Here is a 19,718-nt window from a genome sequence, read left to right on the forward strand (position 1 = left end):
ATCTCTGTCCGCCTCAACTGTTTCACCATACTGTCAATGATCCGAACAGAAGTCTCAACATAGGTTGCATTAGGACGCAACTGAACCTCTGTGCAGTCAACTGCCTGAGTTTCATCCCTTAAGCACCTCCTCAACATAGAGACATGGAAAACATCATGAACAGCAGATAGTCCGGGTGGTAAAGCCAATCTATATGCCACTTTCCCAATACTCTCTGTGATCTCAAAAGGTCCGATGAATCGAGGAGCTAACTTCCATTTCTTCCTACCAAATCTCGTAACCCCCTTCGTTGGTGATACTTTCAAGAACACCAAGTCACCCACACTAAACTCCAAAGCACGACGGCGTCGGTCTGCATAACTCTTTTCTCGACTCTGAGCTGTGCGAAGTCGATCTCGAATGATGGCAACCTTCTCCGTAGTCTCTTGCACCAACTCTGGCCCCAAAAAACTACCATCACCAACCTCAGCCCAACATACAGGTGAACGACAAGGTCTACCATAAAGTGCCTCATATGGTGCCATGCCGATACTAGCCTGATAGTTATTATTATAAGCGAACTCAACCAATGGAATGCGATCCTCCCAACTGCCTCGAAAATCTAGCACACAAGCACGAAGCATATCCTCCAACACCTGAATGACCCTCTCGGACTGGCCATCGGTCTGAGGATGAAAAGCAGTACTCAAACTCAAAGGAGTACCAAAAGCTGCTTGGAAACTACTCCAAAATCGAGATGAAAAACGAGGATCACGATTTGAGACAATAGACACCGGCACTCCATGAAGCTTAACTATGTCTCTAATGTAGATCTTACACAATTCCTTTACAGTATCAGTAGCTCGAATGGGTAGAAAATAAGCTGATTTAGTCAATCGGTCCACTATCACCCACACTGTATCATGGTTATGTATCGACCTCGGTAACCCCACAACAAAATCCATCGTCACATGTTCCCATTTCAACTCAGGCACAGGCAAAGGCTGTAATAGTCCTGCTGGTCTCTGGTGCTCAGCTTTCACTCGCCGACAAGTGAGACATCTATATACAAACTCTGCCACATCACGTTTCATGCCTTCCCACCAGAACTGCCTTTTAAGATCATGATACATCTTAGTGCCACCTGGGTACACTGTGTACCTAGAGTGATATGCCTCCTCTAAAATCTCTCTCTTGAGGTCTGCTAAGTCTGGAACACATAGCTTACCTCGAAATCTCATACCACCATCAGCTCCATACGCCCAGTCAACATTACCTTCATCATTAACAGACTCAACTGCTTTGGTCTGTAACCTGTCATCCAGAGTCTGAAAATGAATGATCCGGCTGATCAAAGTAGGTTGTACAGTCAAACTACAAAGAATAGCCCCTGTACTCTGAGAACTCGGCATGATAGAAAACTCTGCCAATGCCTCTAACATCATCCACTCCTGAATCATCATAAAGGCAACTAATCTTCTCGGTTTCCGACTCAAGGCATCTGCTACCACATTCGCCTTTCCAGGATGATACTGAAGAGTCATATCAAAATCCTTCATCTTCTCCATCTTCTCCATCCACCTCCGTTGCCTCACATTCAACTCCTTCTGAGTGTAGAGGTATTTGAGGCTCTTGTGATCAGAGAATAACTCAAATTCCTCGCCATACAAGTAATGCCTCCACACCTTCAATGCAAGAACCACTGCTGCCAATTCCAGGTCATGTGTAGGGTAATTTTGCTCATGTGGCTTAAGCTGCCTAGAGGCATACGCTACCACCTTATCATCTTGCATCAATACACAGCCAAAACCCTGATGTGATGCATCTGTGTAGATCACAAATCTCTCACCACTAGCAGGAATGGTAAGAACTGGTGCTGATGTCAATCTCGTCTTCAGCTCCTCAAACGCCTGCTCACAGCGGTGGTCCCAAACAAACTTCACATCCTTCCGAGTCAACCGGGTCAAAGGTGCAGCAATCTTGGAGAAACCCTCAATAAAGCGCCTGTAGTATCCTGCCAGTCCTAAGAAGCTACTAATCTCAGTGACAGTAGTAGGCCGTTTCCAACTTATCACAGCCTCCACCTTGGCAGAATCTACTGAAACTCCATCCTTAGAGATCACATGCCCCAAAAACTGAATCTGCTCCTGCCAAAAGTCACACTTCTCAAACTTAGCATAGAGCTGATGCTCACGCAAAGTCTGAAGTGTAATGCTTAAGTGTCTCTCATGCTCCTCCTTAGTCTTGGAATATATCAGAATGTCATCAACAAATACTACAACAAACTGATCCAAGTAAGGTCGAAACACTCGGTTCATCAAATCCATAAAAGCTGTCGGAGCGTTAGTCAACCCAAAAGGCATGACTAAAAACTCATATAGGCCATAACGAGTCCTGAAGGCAGTCTTAGGAATATCCTCCTCCTTAATCCTCAGTTGATGGTATCCAGTCCTCAAGTCAATCTTAGAAAACAACTGCGCCCCTCTAAGTTGATCAAACAAATCATAAGCGGAGTGACCCATCTTTCTTCTTGACAAATAAAACAGGTGCTCCCCAAGGTGATGTGCTAGGTCGAATAAACCCCCGATCTTGCAACTCTTGAGTCTGTTTCTTCAACTCACTTAATTCAACTGGCGCCATTCTGTAGGGTGCCCTAGAGATAGGTGAAATACTAGGAGTGAGGTCGATGCAGAAATCCACTGCCCTCCTAGGAGGCAAACCCGGAATATCCCGAAACACATCTGCATACTCTGACACTGTAGGCAACTGCTCTATAGTCACGCATTGCTCAACCACCTCGATGTGGGCCAGAAATCCCATAGTCATGGTGCCCTAAAACTCCCCACACTTATATCGAGAAGGTAACTGTCCCGGAACTGAGAATACAATAATCCTCTCATGGCAGTCCAACTAAGCATGATATCTAGCCAACCAATCCATACCCAGTATAGCATCAAATTCTCTCATACGTAATACTATTAAATCAATAGGATACTCCAACTCCCCAATTGTAACAGGGCAAGCACGACGTATCTATCAAGTGTCGTCGCGCTCCCGAGTGGAGTTGTAATAGATAAGGCATTACTTATATGTCCAGGTTCTAATCCGAGTGTATCCACAAATGATAGTGCAATAAAAGAATATGAAGAACCTGAATCAAATAGTACTCTAGCTATACTGCCATAAATAGTAAGTGTACCTTCCACTGCTGGTGGTGCACGATCGTGTCTCCCATCTGAAACAACTGCATAAACCCTTGCACCTCCTTGTTGCTGTGGTGCCTGACCTTTCTGCTGGTTATTCTTGTGAGGCTTGGGACAATTACGAGCCAAATGTCCTTACTCACGACAATTGTAGCAATGCCCGCCGAACTGATATGGCTGTGCATCATGAGGTGTGGCTGGTACTAAAGCTGTGGATTGCTCACCTTCACCAACTCTCTGCCGTTTCCCTGCTAGCCAATCTTGTCTACCTCTCTGCCAAAACTGACCCTGCCAGTTTCTTTGAGTCTGCTGCTGCTGACCCCTCTGATTCTGTTGAGAGCTACTCTGATTCTGTTGAGTGCTGCTAGCCCCCTTACCTTTCTGTTCTGCCCTACGCTCCTTCTGTTTCTGAAAGGCAATGTTATTATTCTCCTCTACTGCCATAGCACATTCCACCACTCTAGCATAAGTGTCAAAACGATGACCCACCACAAACTTCTTCACATAAGAGACCAATCCTCGCTCAAACTTTCTAACCTTGTGTAACTCATTCGCAACAATGTGAGGAGCGAATCGGGATAGCTCTGTAAACTTCCTCTCGTACTCACTAACTGACATCTCATTATTCTGTTCCAGCTGCATGAACTCTGCTGCCTTCTTCTCCTTCACTGATTGTGGAAAGTATTTGTCGTTGAACCGAGTTTTAAAATCATTCCAGATCATAGTTGTAATGTCCACAACCATCCTGGTCTCTGACTGTCACCACTGGCGCGCCTCACCAGATAAAAGAAATGCACCAATCTTCCTTTTCTGCACCTTAATGCAGTCCATCATCTCAAAATACTTTTCCATATCTTCAATCCACTTCTTAGCATCAAGTGGATCGGTAGCTCTAGCAAATTCAACAGCCCCCAATTTGCGGATATCTCTGATAAATCCAATCATAGGATTTGGCACATGAGGTGCATCCTCCAACTGAACATTGTCATGGTCAACACCACCACGACCAGCACCTCCTTGACCTCTACCTCTAGCAGGTCGTCCTCTGCCTCTTCCAGCTCCTGACATCCTATTTTCAGTAAAGAATGTCAATGATAAGTCTCACAAGTAATTTATACTTAAATTGAAGCATGGTAAGAGAGCAATAATTCGTAAAAGTATATACTCCTATTCTTACTATCACTTCTCTTAGCTAGGTAATTCTTAACCTAGGCTCTGATACCAAACTAACAACCCACTCCACCACATGGTATAATATTGTCCGCTTTGGGCCTGAGCCCGCACGATTTTGCTCTTGGACTTCACCCCAAAAGGCCTCATACCAATTGGAGGTGACACACTTACATATAAGCACTTCACCTTTCCTCTACCCAGGCGATGTGGGACTGTGCACCCGTAACTCGCCAGTGTGGTAGCCTGACAGTGTCTCTCGCACCCGCCCACGGCACACCCATTCACAAGGTCATCACATTATAAGTACTGCTATAAGTGCAATGATATATGTTTATGTTAGTTTTAGTGTTCATGCTATGTGTATATTGAACTAATGTTTTATGTTTTCATCTAAAATGTCAATAGATATATGTCACACTGTTACGTGTTTGTGTAGTGTTTACTTTTGGTGAAAATTGAAAGCGTCTTCTATCAATTGGAACTGCATTTTTTATGGGTATTGTCTTAAATGAATTATCTTATTCTATTCGGGGAAGTAGAAAAAATTATTTTGCTGGAAATGAGGTCCTGTTATAATGTTTTGAAGGAAGGTGTTGTAAATGGTTTGTATCTGATTGGAAAAATAGGGTTTTACACAAGTAGAATATTGCGTTTCATTATACAACAGGTCCCAAGTCTAGATGAAGGAGGAGGGTTGTGTCGTAATGTGCATGTCAAGATATATATATATATAATGTGGCCCTGTACAAGGACTTTTAAGGAGTGGGTTTCGTGGCTTTTGAGGACTTGAATGGTCTAATTTGGCTCACAGGCTGTGTAAGTTGATTAAAAGGAGTTTGTTGAGTTGGATTGGTTCGGTTTGACTGAATACTAGTTCATGTTGAAATGTAGAATTGTATTCATATTTAATTGTATATATTAGCGGACGCACACTCATATATCTGTGTTGCATGTGTGGGATCTCATCTAGAAGCACGTGATAACTTGCTCGCTTGGTTTCAGGGCTTCACCACACCCCATGTGGTCTGTCAACTTGGGGATCTTTTGCAATGGCTTGACAAGGGCCAACACTTAAAAAAATAAAAACAAAACAAAAGGCCAAATATAATAGGTCAATGGCCTCACATAATTTAATGCCTTCAAAGACAACGTACATTTATGATCCATAAACGTTGATAAAGATAAGATGACTTGGCAAGATTTGATTGGGTTGGAGATTACATTATAAATGTAATAAATCAAATCGTTTCACTAGGGTAAAATAATAAAATTGTTGCTACGTGGTGCAAATGTAATAAATAATATTGCAACTTCACATGATGGAATTGTAGTTAGTAAAATACGATATGAGAAAAAAACGGTTTTGGAAACGTATAAATATAATTATTTTTTTTTTTAGTACATTATAAAAATTAGGCTGGAAAAAACGAAAATGTAAAAATTCGAATATGAATACGAATGTGTATAATACATTTGAAATGATTAAAAATTTGGAACCAAAAATTCGGCTCTATATATACACATTATTATTATTTTATGTAAAATAAAATGTAACAGTTAATAAAATAAATAACTAAATGTTAAAAATACTAAAATAAAATTTCATTTTATGCAAATTGGCACTATCAAAATAACCATGGAAGAAATAAACTAATTAAATATAAATTAGTCAATAACTAATAACTACGAAATCGTAAATTCATCACAAATTAATAAAAAAAAAATTACTTCAAATGAGTTATCTAAAAATTTACTCTCTTTTTCCCATATTTTCTTGATAACCTCTCTCTCTCTCTCTACATATATATATATATATATATATATATATATATAGCAAATGCAAAAGTATAATTTATTAAAATTAAAATTTCATATTAAATTAGATTAGAGTATCACATAATGCATTTATGCATATGCATAAATCATAAAGTGTTTTCGGCTCATTTTATCTCTAAAAGGTTTATAAAATTTCAAAAATAAAATAAAATAAATATCTACTATTACAAACAAAAATTAAAAGATCTTAAAATAAAATAAAATCTACAACGATCTATATTTCACAAAATGTGTGTACCTATTACTTAATAGAAGACCATGCCTTGGCTTGGAGTGCTAAAGATAATGAATTTAGTATAAAAAAAAAAAAAAAAAAATTGCATTTGAGAAAAAGATATTGAATTTACTAAAAAAACAAAATTATTTTTTTAGAAAAAATATAGAATTAAAATTGTATTGGGAAAGTAAAACGGTTGGATAAAAAAAAACTTATTAAACAGGTGGCTGACACGTATCAAAACGTTTAAAAACATTTAAAAAAACTTCATTCGGGCTGGTGATAAATCGTATCTATAAAACCTAAAGAAAAAATTTTTCAAAAAAATTCATGGCGTATAATTCACGCTAGCGCAACAGCACGACCTCTTCATACTCGAAGAGAGTAAGGGAGGGATTCAACAATCATCCTAATGGTATAAAGTGTTTTGTTTATATTTTTTGTTCACCCTCAATTTTTATTAAACTTATATGCAAATAATGTCGAAGTTGAGTCTATTAAAAATAAATAAAAATTTGTTGCTTCCCAGTTCCCATAGTTGATCTTTTGATGGATCAAATACGAGAAGGGAAAAAAAGGTAATAAAGTCTTCTTCATGATTAGCTGCCGTGGTAATCTCTGTCTCTTTCAAACTGCAATTTCTACCGAACTTCTCATGCAGCCCAACAGATTTTTAGAAACTGTATTGGGCTTCGTTCCTGTTTACGGAATAATGGGCTTGGTATGCATTGTACTGTTTGTACAGGTGTTCTAAGCTTATAGTATCTGAGGTACGCCGCGGTACGCCGCATTGATGACTCATTTTAGGCTTGGCCATAAACTGGGACCAAGAGGATAAAACCAGTGTGGATTCAACTTATCTATTTATAAAAAAATAAAAAATAAAAAAAAAAAAATGAAGATAAGTTCCACTGTTTTTATCCTCTTGGTCCCTGTTTATGGCCGAGCCTAAAATGAGCCATCAATGCGGCGGCCTACCTCAGACATGTTTGTTTATTGTTTAGGCCATATGCAGTCGGTAGTGAACCCGTCAATAATGATATTTATTTATGTCCTTTTTATTTACTTTTTCTTTTTTAAAAGTGATAATTAATACCATTATTTCAAGTTTGTTTGGTTGTCTTTGTGTTTTTTTTTTTTTTTTGATAAGTAAGTTTGTTTGGTTGTCTTAGGTCTGATTTATCTTGTTCCTTACTAAATAACTAAAAAAAATAAAATCAATACCATTGCTTTGCCACGAAGAATGCTGTACAACCAGGGCTGAGTCAGGATTTTAGTTTAGGGGGCACAGTGTTAAGTAAAAAGAAAAAAAAAAATTATTTAAAGGAGTAGAAAGGAAAAAAATAAGAAAAAGATAAAAAAAAAAAAAAAAAAAATAAGTAAGAAAAATGATAACTTGAAAAGGAAAAAAATAAAATTTAATTTAATAAGAAAAATTTAACCATAGATGCCTCGATAGTCCAGTGGTTAGAGCCTCCGGTGAATTTTAGGAGTGTCGAAACACTACTAATCTAACTTTTAACCCAGAGATAATTTTAGGAGGGATTATATAAAAAATTTCACATATATAAATATAAAATAGAATAATTTTTTTTATTTTTTAATTAGCACTACTTGTATCCTAAACGCTCACATTGCCAAAGTAGAAGTTCAGGAGATGCCAAAATTTTAAGGTTTAGAGTTTCCAATTTTGGCTAAAAAACAATAAATGCAATTCATTTCTTATCTTTACAAGTTGTTGTTTATCTAGAATCTATTTCTTGATACGTTTATTATTATAAGTCCATATGAGGTATTTGAGTTCACTTTGAACATTGCTTGTCAAGGTCAAATTCAACTCATTCGATTTGTTTTAGTTAAATAAGGTATTTGAATTCACATGGCTTGCCAAAGTCAATTTCTCAACTCATTTCTTAACCTCAAAAATGGCTCAATAATAAACCTTATTTTATTTTTATACAATAATTCAACGATTTGAATTTAAAATCATAAATTAAAAGTACTCTCAAACATAAAATTAATTTAAAACTCAAACTCCTTCGATAACCGAGTTTTAGTTGTAAAGTTCGAATTGAAAGTTTAATTGTTCTTTAAAACACTCGCACGAATCTTGAGACTTCTTCAACCAAGGCGCAATACACAACACGTTTTTAACCGACACTTCAGAAAAAGAAAATCAATAATGGCAATTTTTTGCTTCAATCATATTGAAAAATCAAGCAATATCGCAAGACCAATTAATTCCCAATTCACACAGACGATGAAGGCTCCAATAAATAAATTTATTACTCAGTAGTATATTTCTTTACACGGATATATAAGAGAAGAGAGATAAAAAAATAATGTGGCCATTTCTCCATATGGAATACACGAAAAAAAAATAAATAAAAGAATTTGTAATTAATGGAGCATGTATGTAATTGCCAATGCCAGAAGTAGAAGGAAGTAAGCTATTCCTTGGTCGATCGTTGTGCCTGAAAAATCAAAACAAATATTACATTTTATTAATTTATTATCATACACGTGAATGTAAAAAATTAACCACAAATAAAAAAAATAATGAGAAAATTGGTGGAGTTACTTACTGTCACTGGTTGGACCAACTGGTGCAGGCGAAGGAGCAATGGCTTGCCCATCAATGATTTGCAGAAGTGCCGAGAAAATCAATCCGACGATTGGGAGAGCGAACAATCTCATTGAGTTCATCTTCCAATTCCAAATATGAAACTATGGAAAAAGCAAAAGAATCTGAGAAATTAAAAAGAAGAAATACTAGAAAATTAAAGAAGGGGAAGAAGGGTAACAGAGGAAATCTTGGGTTTTCTGGTTTGTTTTGGATGATGGATGGAGAGTATGGTGGGTGCTTATATATATGTGTTTGGGGATATATGGATTTTCCGGGAAAGAGAGAGAAAGTTCGGGGGTGGGGTGAGAGGTCAGCAGGTACGCGCATTGTTTATGAATTTCGTTTTTGGGATTAATTTGACCGGGTGGGCGGCGAAATTGACTCGGACACAAAAGGTCACTTGGAAGAGTCGCTGGACGATTGAGAAACTGCCTCGTGTTGTGGAAATTTCGTCTCGTGATCAAAAGAGGCCAACGGACCAGATTCTTTTAATTAGCTAATACTCAGATTCAAGGGACGGATTCTCGTGATGTAATGGAAGAAATGTCAAAAGGACATTACCGAATGATGTCTCAAATGATTAAACAAATCAAATTAATGTTATTAAATTCATTTCATTCACACAGGCCAAATTGAGTAATGTTCTGAAACTTCCGAATTAAAGTCGTCACACCGTGTGAACAACTCATGTTAACATTCTAGAAATTATGAACATCTGTTAGATATCACGTCAGGTGTGAGACATGTATTACATGCAATCTTAATTATGATTAAAATTATTTTAAAATTTAAATATTTTATTTTCTAAAATATTATTGTATTTATTATTGGTAGAATAAAGAAAAGGAAATACTACACTTACATAAAATTAGGAATCATAAATAACAAAAATGGTCTATTTTAAAATTTTATTTTTCACTTTGATTGAATTAAGTAAAGTAATTAGCATAAATAACTATTATTTAAGTCCAAAATACCTTCCAAACATTTATTCAAGTTATTCCAAAATACTAAAAATTATTCCCCTAAAATCAAGTACTTTCTTAAAATAATTTTTTTACTTGAAAAATTTAGAAAAACGAAGATCTTTCCTAGCCTTTAACTTTGAATCATATTGCTACAACTTTCGTGCGCGCGCGCGCACATGAGAACTTACACAAATAATAAAAAAAGATTCAATATAGTAAAAAATGGCGCAATCAAAGGTTAATCCAAAATATATATATATATATATATATATATACACACACACACACATACTTAAACTCAAGAATATATAAATTGTTTTTGTTATGGCGCATGTCTTGAGATGATCATTAATATTTTGACTCAATTAATTACACTTGTTTTATAAATAAATAAAATAACTGCTGGTGTACTATATTTACTGAAGCAACTATTTAGTTTTTTCATGATCTCCCTCTTCTATGCATGTGTTCTATATGTATGTGTGTGTGTGTGTGTATATATATATATATTTCATAGGAAAGTTTTCACATTTGTGATTTGAAAGCGATATCACACAAAATCCACTAATCGCGAATTAACAAATATTTAAGGTTCCTAAATCTACTCAAGTATACTTTTCTGTAAATAAAGAAAATCAATAGAATTTAAACTATAATATGGATGAATTAGAAAAATAATATAAAATTTAGGGAGAAAAAAAAAAAAAACACAGATTTCATTCATAATTATAGTAAGGATAAAATGAACAAAAATATTGCAGTATATGTTTCATATGTGTGTGTGTGTATATATATATATATAAAATATTATATTATTAGTTTTAAACATTTATTTGACTTTTAATTTTGTTTTGAAATTTATCTTATTATATTATATCGTATTGGTATTTTATATCCGTATCTATGTTTCTTAGTTAACATTCATTCTATTATGTGTGGAACAATAAGAAAGAAGTGCGGTCGGTACAATTAGAAACAATGGTGGTGTTAGAATGAGTATGCAGGGAAAATGTGAACATGGAACGTACCTTCAAAGCATCATAAGGGTTAGGTCGGGTTTGTGGTCCATGTTTACCAACTAGTCCTTGTCCAAGCAGATGAACCATGCATGTCCAATTTTAACAAGTATTAGAGTTGTCCTTTTGCTAATTTTGGATTAAACTGGAGATGCATCCATCAACTTGGCTGCGTTAATGTCGAGGAAAGTGACTTTTCTTGGACCATAGCTTCATTCAAAAAAACGTTCGATATTTAAAGAAAAATGCTAATATTTCTCTCTTTTTAACATTACAAGCTTTAGGCCACTGGATCATTAACTTAATTGGTGTAATCTCTCCTTTTTCAATATTTATCAAATCAAAGAAAAAAAAAAAAAAAAAATTATCGGCTCTAGTTATCTGACACACATACATGAATAGTATGATAATTTTTTTTTAATTTTTTAATGCTAATCCAATTTATACAGAAAGACAATTGGAGAAGTCGTCTTAGAAAGCAACACGTGCAGTTTCTAGAGGAATATATGGGTTAACTAAACCTTCCTGTTCCACTTATATAGTCCATGTGTGAAAGTTTGCCGACACTGATAAACTGAACCGTCTTAGTTCGGATTGGGAAAACTCCATTTTGTGAGCCACTTTCAGATAATGCACCAATTCGTAGGTTAAGGTATAACTTGAACCCAATTCAACATACGCTTAGATTGAGTTTCATGAAAAAGTTATTTCACGATATAGTTAAACGCACTGTTAATTTTATTTAAAATTGATAATTCACAATGAAACAACACAATTCTCCCTAAAAAATTGAAGTACTTCAGTTACATATGCCTTGAAAGTTATTCAAATATTGCATCGAAATTTTAACTTAAACAAAACCTTCGAGACAACAAGAGAGCCAGCAGCTAGCAGCAGCAACACACGAGTACACAGACCATCTTGCTGCAACCTTACCTTTGACATTTTTAAGTCATATATAGCATATTTCAAAAAAAAGAAATTTCCCTTCTGGAAAGTCATTTTACATGTTCTGTCATAGTGCTCTCACTTCATATATAGCTTGTTTCCTGGTGGAGAGTACACAACTATAAAATCATATACATTCACAATTTCACATCACCAATGGTTCAAATTTTGTAAATAATTAATACTCCATATATACAAATCCTTCGCTTATCTTGAGAAGCTTATATATTTATATATAAACAAAAAATATATGCACACCTTAAGTATTAATCATTAGATTCTATTGAGCAGTTAAAAAAGTAATGTATATTGATCATGTGGGTCATCCCTAACATATTTGGAGTTTGGACCAGGCCTTTACAAATACAGATAATCAATTACAATATATTAAGTAGCCTAATGGGGGCTAATACTCCTACACTGTCATTGTCAATGTGATCAGCCTTGAATTACTAAAACACAGACCAAATGATTCCATCTCTTTTAGGTATGCAAAAAACAGCTCGAGACCCAGAGCCCAGCCCAAATATTGGCCCGGTCCTCAAGAGGAGTCCTTCGGGCTTGGGCTTGGGCTTGGGTCTCACAGCCTAGCCCAGTTCCCCAAGCTACCCTCCCCTGACCCCAGAGTAGCCCAAACACTATCTCCACCCAAGTGGGGTGCTATCATCCACCTTCCGTTAGAATCCGAGTAAGAGCAGCATCAGCATCCTTTTGTCGCCTTTCAAATACCACCCATCCACTGGAATTAAGCCAAACATCAACAAACAATCTCTATGCACATAATATATTATATACGAGTACAACGTGCACTGAGAAAAAGAATCAAAGAACCTGCAAAATTCTCTAAACATACAGTTTTGCTTTTCTAATCTAGAATCCAACTTTTATTGCCAAATCCATTCAAAGCCCCTTACAAAAACCAGTGGCCGGATACTAATACTAATACGACAGCGACACCATAGACGGTGCCTAAACGTTCATGGGAGTCGTTGTGGGCCACCACATACTTACAATCATGTTTTTAACTTGTCAGGCCATGTTTTGGAGAAGTGAGGTGGGGGTGACTCGTTTCTCAGACAAGCCTCATCAGCATAACTAACACATATGGTCATTACACACACCAAAAAAACACCTCGTTAAAGCTTTAAAAAGCAAACCCTCTGTGGGGGGAATCTAATCTTTAAAAGCTCTTTATACCCAACTTTACTTAGCCACCCCTTCTCCTTTTCTTTCCTTCTATGTCATAAATTCACCCACTCTTTTCTTAGGGCACAAGAATTTTTCTTTTCAATCTATTCCCATAATCCTCTCAGAGCAACAAAAAGGAACAAGAAGAGCAGAAATCAATAGAAAGAAGAAAAAAATGTGTCATCCAGGTTTTCCATTAGTTGGCTTACAGGTGTTGAAGGAACAGCGCAGACGCTATATTTTGCAGGTTTTACAGGCACTATATGTGGTTGGAACAGAGATACAGCACTCGCCAGCAGTGGTGGTTGGAGCAGCAGCAAGAGGTGGCAATCATGGCTCAATTAAGCATTGTGTGTGTTCACCTACAAAGCATCCAGGGTCATTTCGATGCAGGCATCACCATGCTGAGTATGTCTGGAGTGGCAGGACAACACAAAGTGAGCCTAACGGTAACAGTTAGTCATGTAACATCAAAGAAAAGATATGTGTAGTTCAAATGTACTGCCTCTTAAGAAATGGACCACGAGGCAAATCCTCTCCCTCTCTCTCTCTCCTTTTACTTTTTTCCATCTATGGTCACGGTATGAGACTTCTTAGAGCACTTTACATACAATTCTTCCATCTCACATGCCATAGGCAATTACAGAAGAAAATTATCTGAAAGTGGCTTAAAAAAAAATCCGAACTCCCCCAACCTTCAAGATATGAAGATGGGAGGTGGAAGTCTTGCCATTTAACTATCCCTAAGAATTAGAAACTTAAAGTGCTTCTCAGATTTTTAGTTTCCCTTCAAATTTCATAATCTCTCTCTTCAACAACACATCACTCCATCCAAAGGTAAGGGATAATACTCAGTAGGGTAAAGTGCAAAAAATACCCCACTATTCAACACTGTTCATATAACTCTCCTATAGTTCGAAACAAGTATATAACAACTTTATACTTTAAAAAAATGTTGCATATTACACTCCCTCGTACATGTGTGGTTCACATGACCAAATTTCCCCGTAATTCCCAAATTACCCTTCAGTTACCAAATATCCCCCTCCCACATCAACAAATACAAAAACATGTATATATAAGAATAACAATTTCTACACGTCTCTCTCTCTCTCTATTTTGTCTCTCTGTCTAGTGAAGAGAAAATGGAAGATACTCCTAAATAATATGGCAAGCACCCAATACCTCATAGACTCTAAAACTCAACCTCAAGCAGTTCAGTCCAACAAGATGACTGCTCGCTCAAGCGAAAGCTAAAGCTAAAGAGACTTTATATACCGCAATCAATATTTTGTCTCCATGGCTCTGTTAACTGAGCAATATATAACTATATGGAATCCTTCAGGGCCACCTTTCAATGGTACAGCATTTCTACACCAACTGGCCCCATGGCTATTAATTCACTAATGTTATCTCCTGAGTACCAACTCATCTCTGAAAGTTGACCCTGAGCTTCTACAGTGAAGGAGCATATTTGCCGCATGACATCGGAAAACATTGACTTCCTTTCTGAAAATACCCAAAGTGTATGTAATACCACTTTTCTTATAATTCACTCAGATCTGGCTGAAGCGCATCTAACAAATTGAATTGTTTTTCTTTTTAATTTTCCTTGTATAAATATCTAAATAGATTGAAAATTAAGTTGTGTAAATAACAAGATGTAAATTGATTGAGATATTGATTGATCCTGTTTCATAACAATATAGATCTTCTTCATCACACACTATATTGCAACTTAATAATATATGTACCAACAATTCAGACTCCACACATTAAACAATATTTATGAAGTATTTGTTTCTGCTCCTCAAACCTATGCCCCTTCTTTCAACACGATGCAAGACAATTTCTGGCTCCAGTGGTGTGCACCACAATGAAGTAAAATTAGCAAAGAAAAACTAAATTCACCTCCTTACTAAAATCATCTCCTTTCCTTGAGCGAAGGTATCAAATGCTCTATAACTCCAGTTCCAATGATATTCACCACAATCACTGTGAAAACAAACACAAGTTCAATTAGCAAAGAAAACCTTATGGCCATTCGTCTCTTCAGCTAATGAAGCACATTGTTTTCAACTTCCTACAAACAGATATAGCTACAAAATACACACAATTGCAAGGATTAGTCATCATCAAATTTTCAATTTACAGCTCCGATTCCTAATCACAGTGCATATGAACCCACAGCATAGAACATCAGAGAGCACATCATTTCCCATTACATAACTCAAGTGAATTACTATAATACTTTATTTTATCATGAATGTGTGTGTGGGTCAGATGAACTGTATGATGAGGAATCCAACATCAAATAAATGGTGTTAATAATTTAACAGTGAACAGGCACAAAAACTGTCCAAACCAAATCAAAAGATTTTGCCAGTGTGATTGGAAAGCCACAGCCCATTAGCCAGACTGTTCTAGACATACATAACTAAAGGACTAGCTAAGCCTTTATGGTGTAATTTAGACGAGTTATAGAGAAGTTCCTCACCTGTGGGTAACAATCTTGACGGATAATTGTCTGGTCGGTTGTATTTGCAATAACTTCGCATGATATCCTTGCCTGATGGAAAGTTGAAGAACAAAAGTTTAAACACAGCGAGACCAAAGTTTTAACTGCTAATATACAGAGAAATAGAGGGGGGAGGGTGGGGAAAGCACTTAAAGGTTAAAGTAAATCACCATTACAGAACTCTCCTATATAATTGTAGAAGAAAAAAACAATAAAAGTCAAACAGAAGAATCTAGGGCATCCACATTTGATATTTCTATTATACAAAGGCTTATACAGCGTATCTCTTCTCTTTCCTTCAATTGAAGTTCGCTCTCTCTCTCTCTACACACACACACACACACACACATATATTATGCTGATGTCCAGAGAATTTTTGAACTCTTTTACTGCACTTTTGACCCACAAATAAATTCTCCTTACACCATTTACTGATTTCTTGTATTTATATAGGTATATTTCTAATTTTTTGATAATTAGGGTCATTTATAATTGCATTGTTTTCCTTTTGCTTTTCAAAAATTCCTTCTAGTTATTTTTCACATCTGATGCTATTTGTTCTTCATTTGGTGTGAACAAGTTTGGTTGAATGAATGATACACGTTATATTTAATCAAATTAATGTTATTACTCAATTTGCCCTAATTAAGTAATCTATTGTTAAATAACACCTATATATCTTAAATGAGGTTTACTGTCGTGGTAAAAAAAAAAAAAAACACAAACTTTGAACACCTGATGTAGTTGCTTCACAAAGGTTAGTGCCTCTTTTAAGATCAAGCACTGAGCAATATATGATCTCAGCACCTTAAGCGACCCTTTTACACTAAACTGAACAGCACATTTCCTTTCTAAACCTGCTTTCACCTCAATTACCATACTTTTATTAACAATAATGGCAAGACATATATCTATAATTAGAGAGTTATGATAAGGATTAGCTGATTAGGTTTCCTCATAAGGGGAGACTAATCCCTTTGAATACCTGCAACCACCCCCAAACCACAGGTATCGAGTAAGCCCAAAGAGGAGGTTTTTAATGATCCCAGGAATTTAACACAAGATGACTCAGTCCAAAAGCTTTGTGCCAACTCAGCTACCCCGCAGGGGTGTTATTTATCTCTCATAGTTTAGAAATACTTAAGAGTTAAGGGTTTTATCTGTTTTCAGAAACCTTGAGAGCATTTTTCACTCATTGTTCCACTTTGACGACAGTTCATTCCATACTATGAGGTGAATGGAACAACTAAGATGCCTGATTCACCAAACAATAATTGATCCATATGCCAGAAGTAGCATTTTACTACTTCAAAATCTTGCAAGGAAAGTCTTTTCGTCCATGAGAATTTCAATATCTCACGCCACAAGAAAAATAAGTACTTTTGATTACAGCCAACCAGTTCTAAATCTCTATTCCGCCAAAACGGAAACCTCTAAAATTCTGCCTGCTGTTTCAAAAATATATGAACTTAATAATTTAAATCAATCTAAAACCTTTGAAAGAGAAATCTGTGCTTATTTCTTTTTCTTTCTTTTTTTTTTATTTTATTTTATTTTTTATTTAACACTATGAGATACAAGTTGTATCTTAGATCAGCACAACCTACTAGTTCAACTAGAACTTTCTGTAGGGTGTAACAAGTCAAATTGCAAACTCTAATGCTGCACACCCATCCAAGCACATGAATTATAAATCTAACCTAAATACTTTTTACTTGTAGAAATTCTAGTCACAAAATTCTACAATAGGAACTTGGAAGAACCATATTGTGGCCCTCGTGCACAGCAGCACATGCATGGAGTGTCCCCAATACATAATACTATTTGATGTAGTAAATTCCAAAGGCATGGTACCAGAAACAGACATTGTTCACGGACTTCAAAATCAGGATAAGAGTATGCCAATGGTTATTAATACTATAGACGCAACAATCATATAGGTCGAATTAGTTGAACTCAATTGTATTAAAAAAAAAAAAAAAATTCTACTTTATAAAGCTATGTATTCTATATTTCAATATGTGAAATTCTCAACTTCAATTGGGGACTTATTGTATGTATATTTTAGGGTTCCATATATTCATTAATAATAATTTTTTTTTTTTTTTTTTTTTTTTTTTCACAGAAACAATATAACCCTTTCAGGATGTTAAAACATAGTTTAGCCTCATAATTGCAGTTCCAGCTTATCAATTTCAACGTGTATCATAACGTATCAAACAAAAATTTCAACATGTATCACATACAGAACCCATTTGTATTGAACTAATTTTAGGTGTATATAATTTAAAAAAGGAACTAAATTTTCCAATTCACAGTCTCTCGATCAATTCAAATTTCCCCAAAATTTAAAATAAATACCTGAATAGGAACTTGGATGAAAAAGAGTCCGACAGTCCCTTTCACTTTGGAATGGGTATCGAAGGGAATCGAACCTCTGGCCAAATCTTCAAGCAAATAGAAGACATCGTGAATCACTTGGAAACCGTTGAGTTCAAGCGTGGCATTGACGTAGGAAGATCCTCTTGCCCTCAAATGCCCTCCGTTTGAGGTCACAAACCCTAACTCTCTCCCTCTGTAACCGATCGAGACGACGAGCGAAGAGTAATTGAGAGAGAAGAAGTCACGGTTGAAGACTCTGAGGGTTAGAAAGAGAGAGACGTCGAGGGAGGGTTGCGGAGAGGCGTGGACTTGGATGTTGTTGAGATGGAGACGGACGAGGGTGAGGTCCGGATCGGAGGGGTAGAGGAGGTAGGCGGCAGCGACGAAGAGGAGGAGGAAGGTGGCGACGCCGAGGCAGCGGCGGAGATCGTGCCGGTTGGTACGGTAGGTGCGGAGAGGGAGGAGGACGTAGGTTTGGTCGTCGACGGGGTGGGGTGGTATTGGGGCGTAGAAGACGACGGCCTCTTCTCGGCCCTTCGTTGTCATGTTCGCTGTGGTTAACCAAAATTTTGTCCCGCATCGTTTTATACAGACACCTAGATAACAGTCAATTTGTCAAAACTTGTCGTGGACTCGTGGGTTAAACTTAAAAAAATTACAGTACATGTTTTCAAATTTAGGTATATATATGTTTTTTTAAATTAGGTATTTACTTATCGTATTAAAATTTTTTTTATCTCTTTGTACATCCGTGTCTCTTTTTTCTTTTTCATTCCTAAAGAGCATTTGCTTGAATTTTATTTATTTATTTATTATTATTATTTTTTTCACCTCCCAATTTGACTAAAAATGGATTTCTATCAACCTTTCCAAGTAGTGCTACATATCATGGCATAAATACACCTTGTACATTTTTGTGAAACTTTATGGTACTTCAAGTATAGGAATCCCAGGCTATCATTCAATATTTCTGTTATATCTCAAGTGTATGGATCAAATGGTCAAATATGTAAAAATTAGTTAAAATTTAATCTACAAGCATCTTCTAATTCGCATTATATATATATATATATATATATATATATATATTTACCTTGATAAGTTGTTTGTTTCTCCAGATTTGAATTATGTACCGTAGTAAGCTCAAATTGGGATGGTGAGGAAGACAATGAGGGACCATGTTCCAATTTTAATGGTTATGATTTTAATTGGAGAAGGGTTAGGGGATGGATTCGTCTTGTACAGAGTCTTTTTATCTGAGCTCAGTTATGACTTAAGAATCACAAAAACATACAGCCAACAAATCCTAATAAGCAATTAAATGTCTTAATTGCAGAATATGTTTTATTAATGTTAACAATATATTCAATTGAAGAATATGTTTTATTACTTCAACCATAATAATAACAATATATTCAATTCTAATAGGATTATTTGGAATTTACTAACTTTATTTGTATTAATTTTTTTTTTTTTTTTACCTCTTGATGATCTTTGAGAATATCTTAATAATTTTAGTCAATATATTCAATTCTAATAGGATTATTTCAAATCTATAATTTTGTCTCAAATGAGTGTTACTTCAACTATAATAATAACAATGTATTCAATAGTATTTTTTTTTTCCCGTTCTTACTGAAAATATAATACAGCAATTGTGTTTC

At 35.9% G+C, this 19,718-nt stretch overlaps 1 protein-coding gene and 1 long non-coding RNA gene across 2 annotated transcripts; both read right to left on the minus strand.

Moving 5' to 3' along the window:
- Window positions 1-8,671: 8,671 nt before the first annotated feature.
- On the minus strand, window positions 8,672-9,426 carry LOC132278852 (uncharacterized). Its single transcript, XR_009471148.1, has 2 exons — window positions 8,994-9,426; window positions 8,672-8,882 (listed from the first exon to the last, which is right to left on the minus strand). It is a non-coding gene; the product is annotated as an uncharacterized LOC132278852 (long non-coding RNA).
- A 5,421-nt stretch (window positions 9,427-14,847) lies between these two features.
- On the minus strand, window positions 14,848-18,625 carry LOC132280027 (uncharacterized). Its single transcript, XM_059782131.1, has 3 exons — window positions 18,034-18,625; window positions 15,652-15,723; window positions 14,848-15,149 (listed from the first exon to the last, which is right to left on the minus strand). The coding sequence occupies exons 1-3, from the start codon at window positions 18,598-18,600 to the stop codon at window positions 15,147-15,149; spliced, it is 642 nt and encodes a 213-aa protein (XP_059638114.1). The 5' UTR covers window positions 18,601-18,625; the 3' UTR covers window positions 14,848-15,146.
- Between the last annotated feature and the right edge of the window lie 1,093 nt (window positions 18,626-19,718).

The sequence above is a fragment of the Cornus florida genome, unplaced genomic scaffold, assembly GCF_030987335.1.
Source record: "Cornus florida cultivar Cherokee Brave unplaced genomic scaffold, ASM3098733v1 CherokeeBrave_3.0.0_Hap2_Chr10, whole genome shotgun sequence".
Taxonomy (NCBI): domain Eukaryota; kingdom Viridiplantae; phylum Streptophyta; class Magnoliopsida; order Cornales; family Cornaceae; genus Cornus; species Cornus florida.

Excerpts from the sequence above, each read along its gene's own strand:
- LOC132280027 (XM_059782131.1), bottom strand. The coding sequence starts at position 18,600 with ATGACAACGAAGGGCCGAGAAGAGGCCGTCGTCTTCTACGCCCCAATA. Across the intron at positions 15,724-18,033 it reads TCATCCAAGTTCCTATTCAG|GCAAGGATATCATGCGAAGT; the intron begins GTATTTATTTTA and ends ACTTTCCATCAG.